This window comes from Staurois parvus, unplaced genomic scaffold (genome assembly GCF_062004578.1).
Source record: "Staurois parvus isolate SC_StPar_1 unplaced genomic scaffold, SC_StPar_1.0 ptg000421l, whole genome shotgun sequence".
In the NCBI taxonomy this organism is placed as follows: domain Eukaryota; kingdom Metazoa; phylum Chordata; class Amphibia; order Anura; family Ranidae; genus Staurois; species Staurois parvus.
The window spans coordinates 426,780-439,526 of record NW_028318217.1 but is presented as its reverse complement, the minus strand read 5'-3'; the positions used below and the strand labels follow the sequence as shown (position 1 = coordinate 439,526).

The following is a 12,747-nucleotide window of genomic DNA, read 5'->3' as shown; positions in this document are numbered from 1 at the left end:
AATATATCTTTTAGTTATATCAGCATTCAGCAGCATTTGAAGGAACCTGGAAAACATCAAGTTCCCCAGGAACGGTATTTCCGCCCATCAGTTGCTCTTTTCCCAGTAAGACTGTTCCATAAATGTTTGAGTATTGGTTTAACCAAATAGGGAAATCCATTTCAATGTCTAACTCCAGTTTCTTTTGTTCACTAGGTAAATTACGCAATCTCTGATTGGTTGCTTCATAAAGAAGGTTATCTTCATGGACTGTTGTACTTTACCGAGTGAAACCGTGACTCCTCACCTGTACTCTCGGGGGTGGTGATACCATCTCCTCCACATACACCGCTAGGCTCCAGTAGAATTGTCAGATTGAAGAAGGTAAGCTCTGGGACTTCTTCCTCCATCCATAACTGGTAAGCAGTCACCAAGGTGTACACTCCAGGGCGATATGGTCGAGCACAGTCCTCACCCCAGCTTACAATGCCAGCCTGGTACCAGACTCCCTCAACATTGCACACCAGAGGCCCACCGGAGTCCCCCTGCAATTTAATGATTGTAAATAATTAGATCAAATAGGACCCATTTATATCTTTGCATTGCAGTAAAGTTACATGCCTTGCTGTGATGACACACCATTTATTTTGAATGGCACCCTAAGGTACCAAGGCAATGCACATGTTTTACAGGATGCCACATTTCATGGCTATAGAGCTTTACAATGCATTGCATTACAAACTTTGGGACATGTCTAATTTTCGGGATGTTTCAGGGCATTGGCAGCCCATCATTTTGAATGTGTTGTCTTCATGCAGTGCGCAATATTGAGCAGATGTTAAAAGCAAAAAAATGTAGTAGAAATACTTAGAGAGCTCCAAAATTAGGCTATAAAGCACATTGGACAAGAAAGTGTTGTGTGATGAATATAGCAGGCAGCTTAGCAGAGAGAACATACACCAATAAATAAAGCAATGCTACAACCCTCACTTAATAATCCACATTGAAACACTGACCCTCCGACTGAAAGGTCTTTGTAAACTCACTAATCGATGTAGCAAAAGAAAAAAGCTGAAAACTTAGCAAAGAGCATCTATTTATTCAGGCGTTTAGTAAAAAAAAATCCACAAAATGTCAACGCGTTTCAGTCTATCAGGCTTGATTAAGCCCTGATTGGGTGAAATGCGTTGACATGTTGTGACTTTTTTCCCTAAGCTCCTGAATAAATGGATGCTCTTTGCTGAGTTTTCACCAATGTGCCAGCTTTTTTCTTCTGTTAGGTATAGCAGAGAGAATTTGGCTAAAGAATAGTATGAACAAGAGCAGACAGGCTGCATTGCATGTTATTGAGTGGGGGGCCGTACAAGAGAAGCTAATGTAGACATAACATGGACAATTTGGTAAGACACGAGGGAAAATCACCATAAATTAACAGGATACAAATTTACTCACGTAGAACCCTCCTCTAGTTAGGCTGCTAGGCTAAATGTAGTTCTTGGCTTTGCTACAGTCACTGGAGCAGTAGCTGACTGTTTTTGGTTGGTCAGGGTGTTCCTTAAGCTGGGTGTTTAATTTCTCTAATCTGTTTCTGGAAGAAGCTTCCAGAATATAGGGCAAGGAGAGTCCAATCTCCAGCATGAATGTTATCTATCATGCCCCAGCCAATCCCTAGAAGCAGTTGTCCAGAAGGTGGCTGGGGAGGTGATCAATGTTTGTGAGACCTTTCCAGAGTGTGCTTTCTTTTCCAGGAAGAATTCCATTCCTCCTTTCGTTGCTGCCCCTGGGAGGTAGCTAGCGAGACAAGAAATTGCAGTCTGGACCTCAGCAAAAGCTGTGCTGAGGGCCTGGAGAAGATTGTTTATGGATTTTTGCTGGAGGGTACTTTCCTGAAGTCCTGGCCTGGAGAAGGACCTTTTGTCTCCCTCACTAAGGATCTACCTGTGGATCCCGAGAGGCAGACAACTCCTAGGACATTGTAAATAAGACCTGGTTTCTGTGGCAGCGTGCTGCTCCTGTAAGGCTTTCTTCCTGTTATGAAATTTGTCTTCCCATTACCTTTTTGGAGCATTCCGTGACAACAAACTCTTCTCCTGTTAAAGCTCTTGAGCAATAAATAGTAAAAAGACAGGCTGAGCTTTTATTGTCGGTGTGCATATGACTGGTGACCTCTGTACTAGCAAGGGATACCTGGGTATCTATACCCCCCCAGGGGGGAGAGCCACACTCTCAATGTAAGATGAGCTGCATGACTTTTTTATGAGAGTCTGGCTTCATCTACTTGTTCTTACGTGGAATAAATTATATCTAGACTATGACCCTGTGGCATGGTGCTTCAAGATACATTGCAAACAAAAAGAAATAATGGAAATCTGTTTGTGTATAGAAGCTTGCAGCCCAGAAACCAGATCCCCTGTGCAAACACCACTGCAAAACTATTGGATAATAACACCAATAGGACAATCCTGGGGTTCCAGCTATTCATCCATTCCCTCAGGAGATGTGACAAAGGTCGTGTGTGAGGATTAGGTTGGGGGAGCTGTGACACAGGAGTTCAGCAAGTGTGTAACAAGGACATTCGTGAGAGAACAGTGTATGCAGGGGGACATTAGCATTAGAGAGAGAGTTTAAATATGGGGGTGTGGAAAGTACGTAGCAATAGGGACACTGCTGTTGAAACTTTGTTTGTTTTGAGGACCTTTCAATGCTGCTGTCAGGACCAGGATATGAACCCACGACCTCTGCTGCACCTGACAGTAGCTCTTTATGCTGAGCCACCTTAGATGTTGGGTAGCATCCTGTCTGATCCCTTGAATAATCTTGCCTTCTACCTTTTTTCTGCTGAACCCCGAACTCCTCGCTCCTTCCATGAACTTCCTCATTATGCCATGCCTTTGCACTTCTTGTTTTCCAGATTATTGTGCTCTCTCCAGGCAATATCTTGATCCATTGTGTACCTGCAGCTGTCTTTATCTCCACTACCACTTGTTACTGACCTACACTTGTTCCTTGACTTGTTCCTTGACTTGTTCCTCGACTACATTTCTGCTTGATTCCAACCAGAAACCACTTGTTACGCTTCTGCTTAAACCCTACCTGTTATATGTGCTACTGGACCCCGGTTTTCTGACCTCCTGGTGGGGGGATCCTGAGGACCATGACCTGGTACAAACAAGCAGCAAAACCCATCTCCACCATCAGGAGCTCTGGTGAATACCAGTTAGTACTTAGATCCTGCATCTCAGGTGAACCTGTGTCATCTGCCATGGTGACCTACTTGTACACCTATCCAGCTGGTCAGTGGAAGCCTCTACTATAACTACTGGTCTCCAAGCCAGACCCCTGACCATGACAGCTGCAGTGAAAAACGCATCGTGATCTGAGTGGTGCACTTTTCTGCTACACTTAGTCCTGCTGGACTTCAGAAGTAAAATCAATGGTTATTTACTTCCTTTATACCACACAGGAGGAAGAAATGAGACTTGTGTTCTGTGAGAAGCTGGTGGGGTCTGAAACTCACGTGTGCTGTGATTAGTTGTCAGGGATGAGAGTCATATGCACTGTGAAGAGATGGTCAGACCTGAGACTTATGTCTGCTGTGAAGAGTTGGTCAATCTTGAATCTGAAAGTGGTAGTAAACTTAATTTTTTGTAAACATGCTGACAGGCAGTGTATTTATGACAAAGACCCTATCATTCTCCTCTGTCATAAACATTTCCTCCTGCCTTTCAGCCATCATGTACACTGAGCTGTGCATGTGCAGCTCAGCGAACATTTACAGCCCCAAATTGTGCCACTGCGATGTGACTCCTGTGCACATGCGCGGGAGCAGCGTCATCACGGCTCGGCCATTCAAGCGGCCGAAAGCATGGAACCTGGAAGACCGGTATAAGATGGAAGCAACTGGGACCTGCTGAATTGATCACAGCACAGCACTGGAGGGCTTGGTTTAACAGGTAAGTCTGCCATAATGTGCTAATGTGCTGCACATACTAGCACATTATGGCATAACCCATCTGGGGGCCTCCAAAAAGTAGACTGTTTTAGGCTAGCCATAGATGGGTAGCTGACTGAACAAAAAACCTAACAGATTCCTCTATTGACACAAGTGAGGTGGATGGAGGAATCCACACCAGAGGGACATTGTATTCCAACAATGGAACTCTCCGCTGTCAGATTACACTGATCAGCACCTGCAGCCTCTGATCAACAAACATTTTCTGGCATGTTCCTTTGCCCGAAGCTGATCAAACAATCAACTTTTGTCTAACAGTGGTGGCAACACAATGATCGAAAATCAACCAGTCCTTGCTAAACCCGCCAAGTTTCCTTCCATCTATGGCCAGCTTTACATGTCTTGTGAAAAGTTGGTCAAGGCTGAGACTTATATCTGCTATAAAAAGTTGGTATAAAAGGATCAAAGCTGAGATTGTGCTGTGAAACGTTTGCAAAGGCTGAGACTCACATATGCTGTGGAGAGTTGGTCAAGGCTGAGACTCACATCAACGTTAAAGAGTTGATCAAGGTTAACTCATGAGTGTTGTAAAGGGTTGGTCATGGTTAACTCATGAGTGTTGTAAAGGGTTGGTCATGGTTAACTCATGAGTGTTGTAAAGGGTTGGTCATGGTTAACTCATGAGTGTTGTAAAGGGTTGGTCATGGTTAATTCATGAGTGTTGTAAAGGGTTGGTCATGGTTAATTCATGAGTGTTGTAAAGGGTTGGTCATGGTTAACTCATGAGTGTTGTAAAGGGTTGGTCATGGTTAACTCATGAGTGTTGTAAAGGGTTGGTCAAGGCTGAGACTCGCATAGGCTGTAAAGAGTTGACTTGGGTTAAGATTTGCATGTTAGTCAGGGATGAAGCTCATGAGTGTTGTAAAGGGTTGGTAAGGGCTGAGACTTACATGTAGCGTGACGTGTTGGTCAAGACTGAGGTTTATATGTGCTATGAAGAGTTAGCCAAGGCTGAGATTTACATTTGCTGTGAAGAATTGGTTAGGACTGAAAATGGCTTGTGATGTGAGCAACTGATCAAAATAGATGAAAATAGATACAAACTCCTTCGGTATGAACAGGAATATGTCATCCAAATTAGGTAAAATATAGAAGTAGAAGATAATAGTTTACATCAAGCAGTTTTTTTTATGTGTTTAAAAAAATAAAGACTAATGAAATGAGTGTGATTTCCCTTTAATTGTGCTATAAAATGGTCGAAGATCTCAAACGTTTTGACCCACCTGGCAGGAATCCTTCTGTCCCTGGGGGTACCCAGAGCAGATTCCATCACTATTGATGATCACTGTGCTGTTACTTTCCTCGGATCCCACATGGTACATCTGGTCACAGGTCACATGGTCAATAAGTGGTGTCATCACCTTCTGCAGCGTTTGTGGGTACTGGAGGTGGACTGTGGGTGGGAATGAAGAACGACTGAGTCCAGATGATGACTGACATCAGAAGATGATCCGGATTTGACGTTGTAGAATTGTACAAAATTTAAATAATCGATAAAGTTTGTCAGAAAAAAATGATAACAGGACTCCAGCAGCTCAGACCATGCTTAGAGAGGAGAGCTGAGTATTGGCAGAGCAGAGTCCTCCAGCAGTGCAGAGTAATCCAAGCAGGCCTGGACTGGCCATAGGGCACATCGGGCATTTTCCTGGTGGGCCGGGGCCACCTGGACAGGAGGGGCGATCGACCGGCACATAGGGGAACCAGACTTTGCATTTCTCTGTTCCTCTATGTACCTCCCGGTCGCCCCTCCTATCCATCTCCTGCTGCGCTGGGCTCCTGTATGATCCCCCATGGCTGCCCCCCCCCTCATCTCCCGCAGTGCTGCCGCCAGGTTCCCCCCCCCCCCCCCTCCAGCTGCTGCAGAGCAACTGTCAGGAAAGACTATGCCCAGTACTGACAGTTCCCCCCTTCTCTCCCCTTTCTTTCTTTTTCTTTCTTTTTCTCCCTATCTTTCTGTTTCTTTCTCTCTCTTTCTTTACTTGCTTCTCTCCTTCTCTTTCTTTCTTTCTTTCTTTCTTTCTTTCTTTCTTTCTCTTTCTCTCTTTCCTTCTCTCCTTCCTTCTCTCTTTCATTTTTTTTCCTTGTCTCTTTCTCTCTTTCTTTTTCTCCTTCTCTCTTTCTCTCCTTCTCTCTCTTTCTTTCCTTCCTTGCTTCTCTCTTTCTTTCCTTCCTTTTCTTTCCTTCTTTCTTTGTTTCTCTCTTTCTTTCTCTCTCTCTCTTTTTCTTTATCTTTCCTTCTTTCCTTCTCTCTTTCTCTTTCTTTGTCTTTTCTTCCTTCCTTCTCTCGTTCCTTCTTTTTCTTTCTTACTCTCTCTCTTCCTTTCTTTCTTTCCTTCTCACTTCCCTTCTTTCTCTCTCTCTCTCGTTCTTTATTTCCTTCCTTCTCTCTCTCTTTCCTTTCTTCTCTCTCTTTCTTTGCTTCCTTCTCTCTCTCTTTCTTTCCCCCCTTCTCTCTCTCTTTCCTTCCTTCTCTCCCTCTTTCCTTCCTTCTCTCCCTCTTTCCTTCCTTCTCTCTCTCTCTCTCTCTTTCCTCCCTTCTCTCTCTCTTTCCTTCCTTCTCTCCCTCTTTCCTTCCTTCTCTCCCTCTTTCCTTCCTTCTCTCTCTCTCCCTTTCTTTGCTTCCTTCTCTATCTCTCTTTCTTTCTTTCCTTCCTTCTCTCTTTCTTTCTTTCCTTCCTTCTCTCTTTCTTTCTTTCCTTCATTCTCTCATTATTTCTTTCCTTCCTTCTCTCTTTCTTTCTTTCTCTCCTACAAAAAAATAAAAAAAATAATAAAATTGTAAAAAATTAAAAATAAAATCCTACTGACACTAGTTGCGGAACTACCAGGGTCACAAAGGTCGCTTTTGCGACCGGGCTCTGGCATTCTGCCCCTGGACTCTGAGGAAAGGGTCCCCGGGCTTGGGGCTGCTCAGTCCAAAATGCCCGCGCCTGTTTTTTGTCCCAGTCCGGGCCTAATTCCAAGCATGTTACGGAGAGGAAATGATTGCGGAATTTATAGTTATTGGAGATCTCTTACCTCTGAAGGATGTGGCACCCCAACCGGTTACCCAGCAGTCCATGCCGCAGGGGAAGATGACAGAAGAAGATGGCAGACAGACCGGCCTGATATGATTGGTGTAATTGATGGCGCTGGTCATCTTCAGCAGGGCGATGTCCCCTGGGCTGCCCACAGCCGTGTATTGTGGAAAGGTTATCAATGTCTCTACTCCAGACAGGAGCTGATGGGGGGATGGGACCTCCAGCTGGAACGCTCCCAGGAGGACCCTGTAGTCCTGAGGACTGTGACTCCTGTTTATAACAAATGAAGTGTTTTACATATGACTCTCTGTAAGTTATTGTGAACTTTTATCTGCAACATAATTGGTTGTTTTCGGGCAACATGGCCAACTTTTGGCCAATAAAAAGAAAACCCTAAACAAATAGATGTCGGCAGTCGTACCGGGTCCCAAAGAAACATTTGAAAAAAAAAATACAAATTCAATTATTATTTTCACCAAAGAAAAGTAGCATAATACATTTTGATCTAAATTTATGAAGAAATGTTATTTATTTGCAAAATTTTATAACAGAAACAAAGAAAAGTGCATTTTTTTTCAAAAAAGTTTCAGGTGTTTTTTGTTTTATTTAGCAAAAAATAAACTCTGTGGTGATTAAATACCAGCAAAAGAAAGCTCTATTTGTGTGAAACAAATGATAGAAATTTCATCTGGGTACAGTGTTGCATGACAGCGCAATTGTCATTCAAAGTGAGTCAGCGCTGAAAGCTGAAAATTGCCCTGGGCAGGAAGGGGGTAAAAGTGCCCGGTATTGAAGTGATTAAACAAAAAAAACTTTGAGAAATTTGCCAAAATCACTTGTCTGATCCTTATATGGCACCCTAGACCAATCTTTCCCAACCAAGACCCAGTGACACCCTGTGGTGAAGTCTCGGTTCATCAGAGGTGCCACATACAGTGGGGCAAAAAAGTATTTAGTCACCACCAATTGTGCAAGTTCTCCCACTTACAAAGATGAGAGAGGCCTGTAATTGGCATCATAGGTAGACCTCAACTATGAGAGACAAAATGAGAAAACAAATCCAGACAATCACATTGGCTGATTTGGAAAGAATTTATTTGCAAATTATGGTGGAAAATAAGTATTTGGTGAATATGAAAAGTTCATGTCAATACTTTGTTATATATCCTTTGTTGGCAATGACAGAGGTCAGACGTTTCCTGTAAGTCTTCACAAGGTTGGCACACACTGTTGCTGGTATGTTGGCCCATCCTCCATGCAGATCTCCTCTAGAGCAGTGATGTTTTGGGGCTATTGCTGGGCAACACGGACTTTCAACTCCCTCCAAAGGTTTTCTATGAAACTAAATACTTTTTTTCTCCACTGTATAGGTGGCATCTCAGAAGTAGACTTTATTGCACCCCCATTGTCACGGTAAGATACTCACAGCCAATCACAGCCATCGCTTTTGCTAAAACGTGTTCTCTAATGTCTCCCCACTAAAAATAAAACGTGTCAGTGCCAGCAATGAGCCTTGTTCACACTGGCGGTGGAATTTACAACCAGCAAACTGCCGTTGGGCAGCAATCTCCAGGCATGTAGGAGTCGATAGCGATGCCTCCCGTAAGTCCTTTTTCTGATCCAAGAGGGGTTTTTGCATCGCATGATTGTACCACAACCACGTGTGAAGCAGTGAGCCCAACATTATGGCGTGGTTCAGTGGACACTTATGGCCAGGGCCGTGGATAAGGGGTACCACCAGTTCTCTTGTATGGGGCCCAGGCCAGCAGGGGGGCCCAGGCAGCTGGGTGAATCTGATGTGCACAGGGAGGGTGATTGGCACGGTGGGGGGCAATTACTGGAACCGATGCTCTGTATGGCTTTCTCTGCAGTATCTGAAAGCTGGATTCTTCTCCTCTCTATACTGCTGGTTTTCAGCTGCTGTAGAGAAGAGCCATACAAGCAGGGGCGGACTGGCCATTTGGAAACTCGGGCACTGCCCAAGGGCCCGGGGTCAGTAGTGGGCCCCATGAGATGCCCCTGGTACCTTTTTCATAGGCTTTTTTGAGTTTGGGCAAGCACACAGGGGCCCCATGATCCCCTATTGCCCGGGGGCCCCATGAGTTGTCAGTCCGCCCCTGCAAACAGGGGATCAGTGCCAGTAATTGCCCCCTCCCCCACCAAGCCGATCGCCCTCCCTGTGCACATCTGATTCACACAGTTGCCTGGTACCCCACAGTGCCGGCTTCCCTCCTCTCCTTCCCACCAGCAGCTGCAAGCACGCAATAGGATCCTTCAGGAGGGTGAGTGGGGGTAAATATGGTACATTAACCAGCCCCTTCATTTCCACAATGAGTAATCGGCACCAATCACTCACTGTGTTCATTCATAACTAAAGCATAGTAAACGTTTTTTTTTGTTTTTTTTTAAGTGGGCCCTGTCAGGTTGGCTCTATGGGGCCCCATGGTTTCTAACAGCAGCCCTGCGTATGGCAAGCCCCAACTCCTACCAAGCATGACATTTTGCATTACAATTGGCACACCTTGAATGGCATCACATCAGCACACAAGTCTATCTGAGTGATTGTCGAATTGTCGAATCGAATTTTTGAATACTTCGCTCATCTCTAATCACGAACCTCAAAAGTGGGAGAATTTATTTTTAGGGGGTTTTTTTTTTGGTAGAGGTCGTGGTAATGGCATACAAATATACAATTTTTTTTCTCTTTTGCTATTTGATAACTTAAAAAAATATGAGGTCTTCATAAAACAAGCCACAAATCATACTCAGATCTGGACATTTAGAAAGTAAATGATTCCACTCACCTGTCAAAGCAATGTGCCGCACTCAGCACCCACTGCGGGGAGATCAGGGACCCCCCACACATAGGGGAGCCCCGATACTGCAGACTGACCTGCCAGGGCCACTCACCATCCACAGAGTCTGAACCCCCAACTATCCGGCTGGAGGGTACCACCGGGGTGCCACAGGACAAGGGGCTGGAGGAGGAAACTGGGAGAGAAGAACATATTGTGTGTTCAGAAAGGTTACTAGCTTCCTTCTGTACCACAAATGAGTGTGTGTGTGTATATGTATATACAGTATATATGTATACACTATATATATATATATACACACATACATACATACATACATATACATACATATATACATACATACATATACATACATATATACATACATATATACATACATACATAAATACATACATAAATGCATACATATATACATACATACATACAGTATATATAATACTTTAACATTTAGCCATACTACCTTAAGATTAATATTAATAATAATAGTGTGTGACTGTGGGGGAGGGGACATTAGAGCGTAAGCTCCTCTGGTACAGAGACTGATGTGAGTGTGGGGGAGGGGACATTAGAGCGTAAGCTCCTCTGGTACAGAGACTGATGTGACTGTGGGGGAGGGGACATTAGAGCGTAAGCTCCTCTGGTACAGAGACTGATGTGACTGTGGGGGAGGGGACATTAGAGTGTAAGCTCCTCTGGTACAGAGACTGATGGGACTGTGGGGGAAGGGACATTAGAGTGTAAGCTCCTCTGGTACAGAGACTGATGGGACTGTGGGGGAGGGAACATGAGAGTGTAAGCTCCTCTGGTACAGAGACTGATGGGACTGGCTCAGTGTTCCCTGTACAGCGCTGCGGTATATGTTAGAGCTATATAAATGTTTTATAATAATGAAAGTGTAATTGGCTCCGGGTCCTATGTGTGGAATGACAACCAATAACCACAACCAAGCAATGCACAGAGCAGCCACTAGGGGTCACATACATCACGTACACAATAAACAGACACTGTAGACTATTTGGTGACATTGTATTCTTTCTTCATAATCCTCGTATTGTTGTCATGTGACACGGGCCAAGCTATCAGAACTCAACACGAAACTGAACACCTATCCAGCGATGAGCAGTGTTTTTATTTTTGAATGTTTCATTGTGAATATTGATGGGTGCATTTTCCCGGCTTTGAAGGGTTCAGCAAATTTTCTTTGAAAGGTGAATCCTATTGAAGTCTATGGGTGTTTGGGGGGGGGGGGGGGGTTAGTCTTCTTGGTAAATTGTGCTCCATTTAAAGGGTTAATAAGCAAACTTCTTTCTAAGAGGCATTGAAAGTTGGACACTGCCAAGGGGGCATGTGCTGATGCCAAAAAAAAAAAGGAAAAAAGTCCAGCAGGGAGAGGGTCTCTTCATGTAACTTTCATGGGCAACATTAACCCCTCCCCCTCCAGAGGATTTCCCCCCTTCCTGACCAGGCCATTGTTTGTGATGCAGCGCTGCATTACTATAACTGACAATTGCGCAGTCATGCAACACTGCACCAAAATGAAATTATGTCCTTTTTTCCCACTAATTGAGATTTCTTTCGGTGGTATTTGATCACCTGTGTGGTTTTTATTTTTTGCTCTATAAGCAAAAAAAGACCAACAGTTTTGAGAAAAAAAAACAATATTTTTGACTTTTTGCTATGAAACGTCCAATAAAAAAAAAAAAAAATCTAATTTTGTCATAAATTTAGGCCAAAATGTATTCTGCTCCATGTCTTTGCTAAAAGAAATTCCAATACGTGTAAATTAATTGGTTTACGTGAGAGTTATAGCGTCTACAAATGGCGACATAGATACTGGGATTTTTTTTTCGTATACTAGCAATGGCAGTGATCAGCGACTTATAATGGGACTGCCGGCATTCTGACACTGGGGGGAATTGACTAACTGCCACTGACATCCCCAGTGACACCAATACAGTGATCAGTGCTAATAAAAAGCACTGTACTAATGGCACTGGGCTGGTGTGCTGAGGACATATTGTATCCATGTTGTACATTGTGACCAGCTGGGAGTTGATGCAGAACCCTTAGAACCAGTTGGCCAACTCCATTATGGTCTTTGAAAGGAAGATTTTCTGGCGATCCCATTATTGGAACCCATGATCAGGAGTTGGGTTGCTTTCCCAATTACAAAGTTTTCTTGCTCTTTGACACACATCCTCTTAGATGCCCTTCCCCCTCTTTATGTTTTATATATTTATTGGCTGAGAAATGATATCTGAAATTAAAGCCTTGGAAAAATTTGAGAAGAAACACCCCACCTACCGATATTAATCAGAAGAATGGCTGGGAGGCTCCTCATTGCCATGTTGGCGTCTCCTCCTCTGTGTCTTGGTCTTCTGCTCATCTCTAGGATAATAAAATCTCACACCATGGAGTAACATGAGACCTGGGATGGTGTCTTCTCATTCCTCCGACACCTCGGCAACCAGCACCAACCCACCACCACCCCAAATCATGCATTCTGTGTAAGGAGACCATGAAATATTCATAACGCTCTACAGCTGAAGTGCCGCTTCCTTTGTCAGAGACGTGTTCACACATATATGTGTCATTGTCCCCGGTCCCTATCCAATGACCACAGGTACAAAGAGTATGTTTACCGGGTGATGAACTCCAGGAAAATAGAATACTAATATGAAAACCAGCACTTTGCTTGTAGATGTCACTCACTCTACACAGTGCTGAGAATGGGAAGACATCCATAGACAAGGAGGACCATGCATTAAAGTGGACCTGTCAACAGATGTAAATATTGAGTCACCCATGCTCAGTAATACTGTGTGACACTTCTAGGCAGGGGTTTTTTTTTCAGTGGGAACATGGGGGAACCCAATTCTGGCACCTCCAGCACTGAGTGTATCTAATGGTAAAGGGTGCT

The 12,747-nt window shown here is 44.0% G+C and overlaps 1 protein-coding gene across 1 annotated transcript in view; it reads right to left on the bottom strand.

The window, feature by feature from the left end:
• Window positions 1–12,174, bottom strand: part of LOC149454675 (transmembrane protease serine 9-like) — a 69,697-nt gene extending 57,523 nt beyond the window's left edge. The window contains exons 1-5 of the mRNA XM_089687216.1: window positions 12,132–12,174; window positions 9,816–10,002; window positions 7,010–7,272; window positions 5,215–5,384; window positions 287–524 (exon numbers count right to left, since the gene is read on the bottom strand). Coding sequence (XP_089543342.1) covers window positions 287–524; window positions 5,215–5,384; window positions 7,010–7,272; window positions 9,816–10,002; window positions 12,132–12,174 — 901 coding nt within the window. The remainder of the gene's footprint in view (window positions 1–286; window positions 525–5,214; window positions 5,385–7,009; window positions 7,273–9,815; window positions 10,003–12,131) is intronic.
• Window positions 12,175–12,747: the final 573 nt, after the last annotated feature.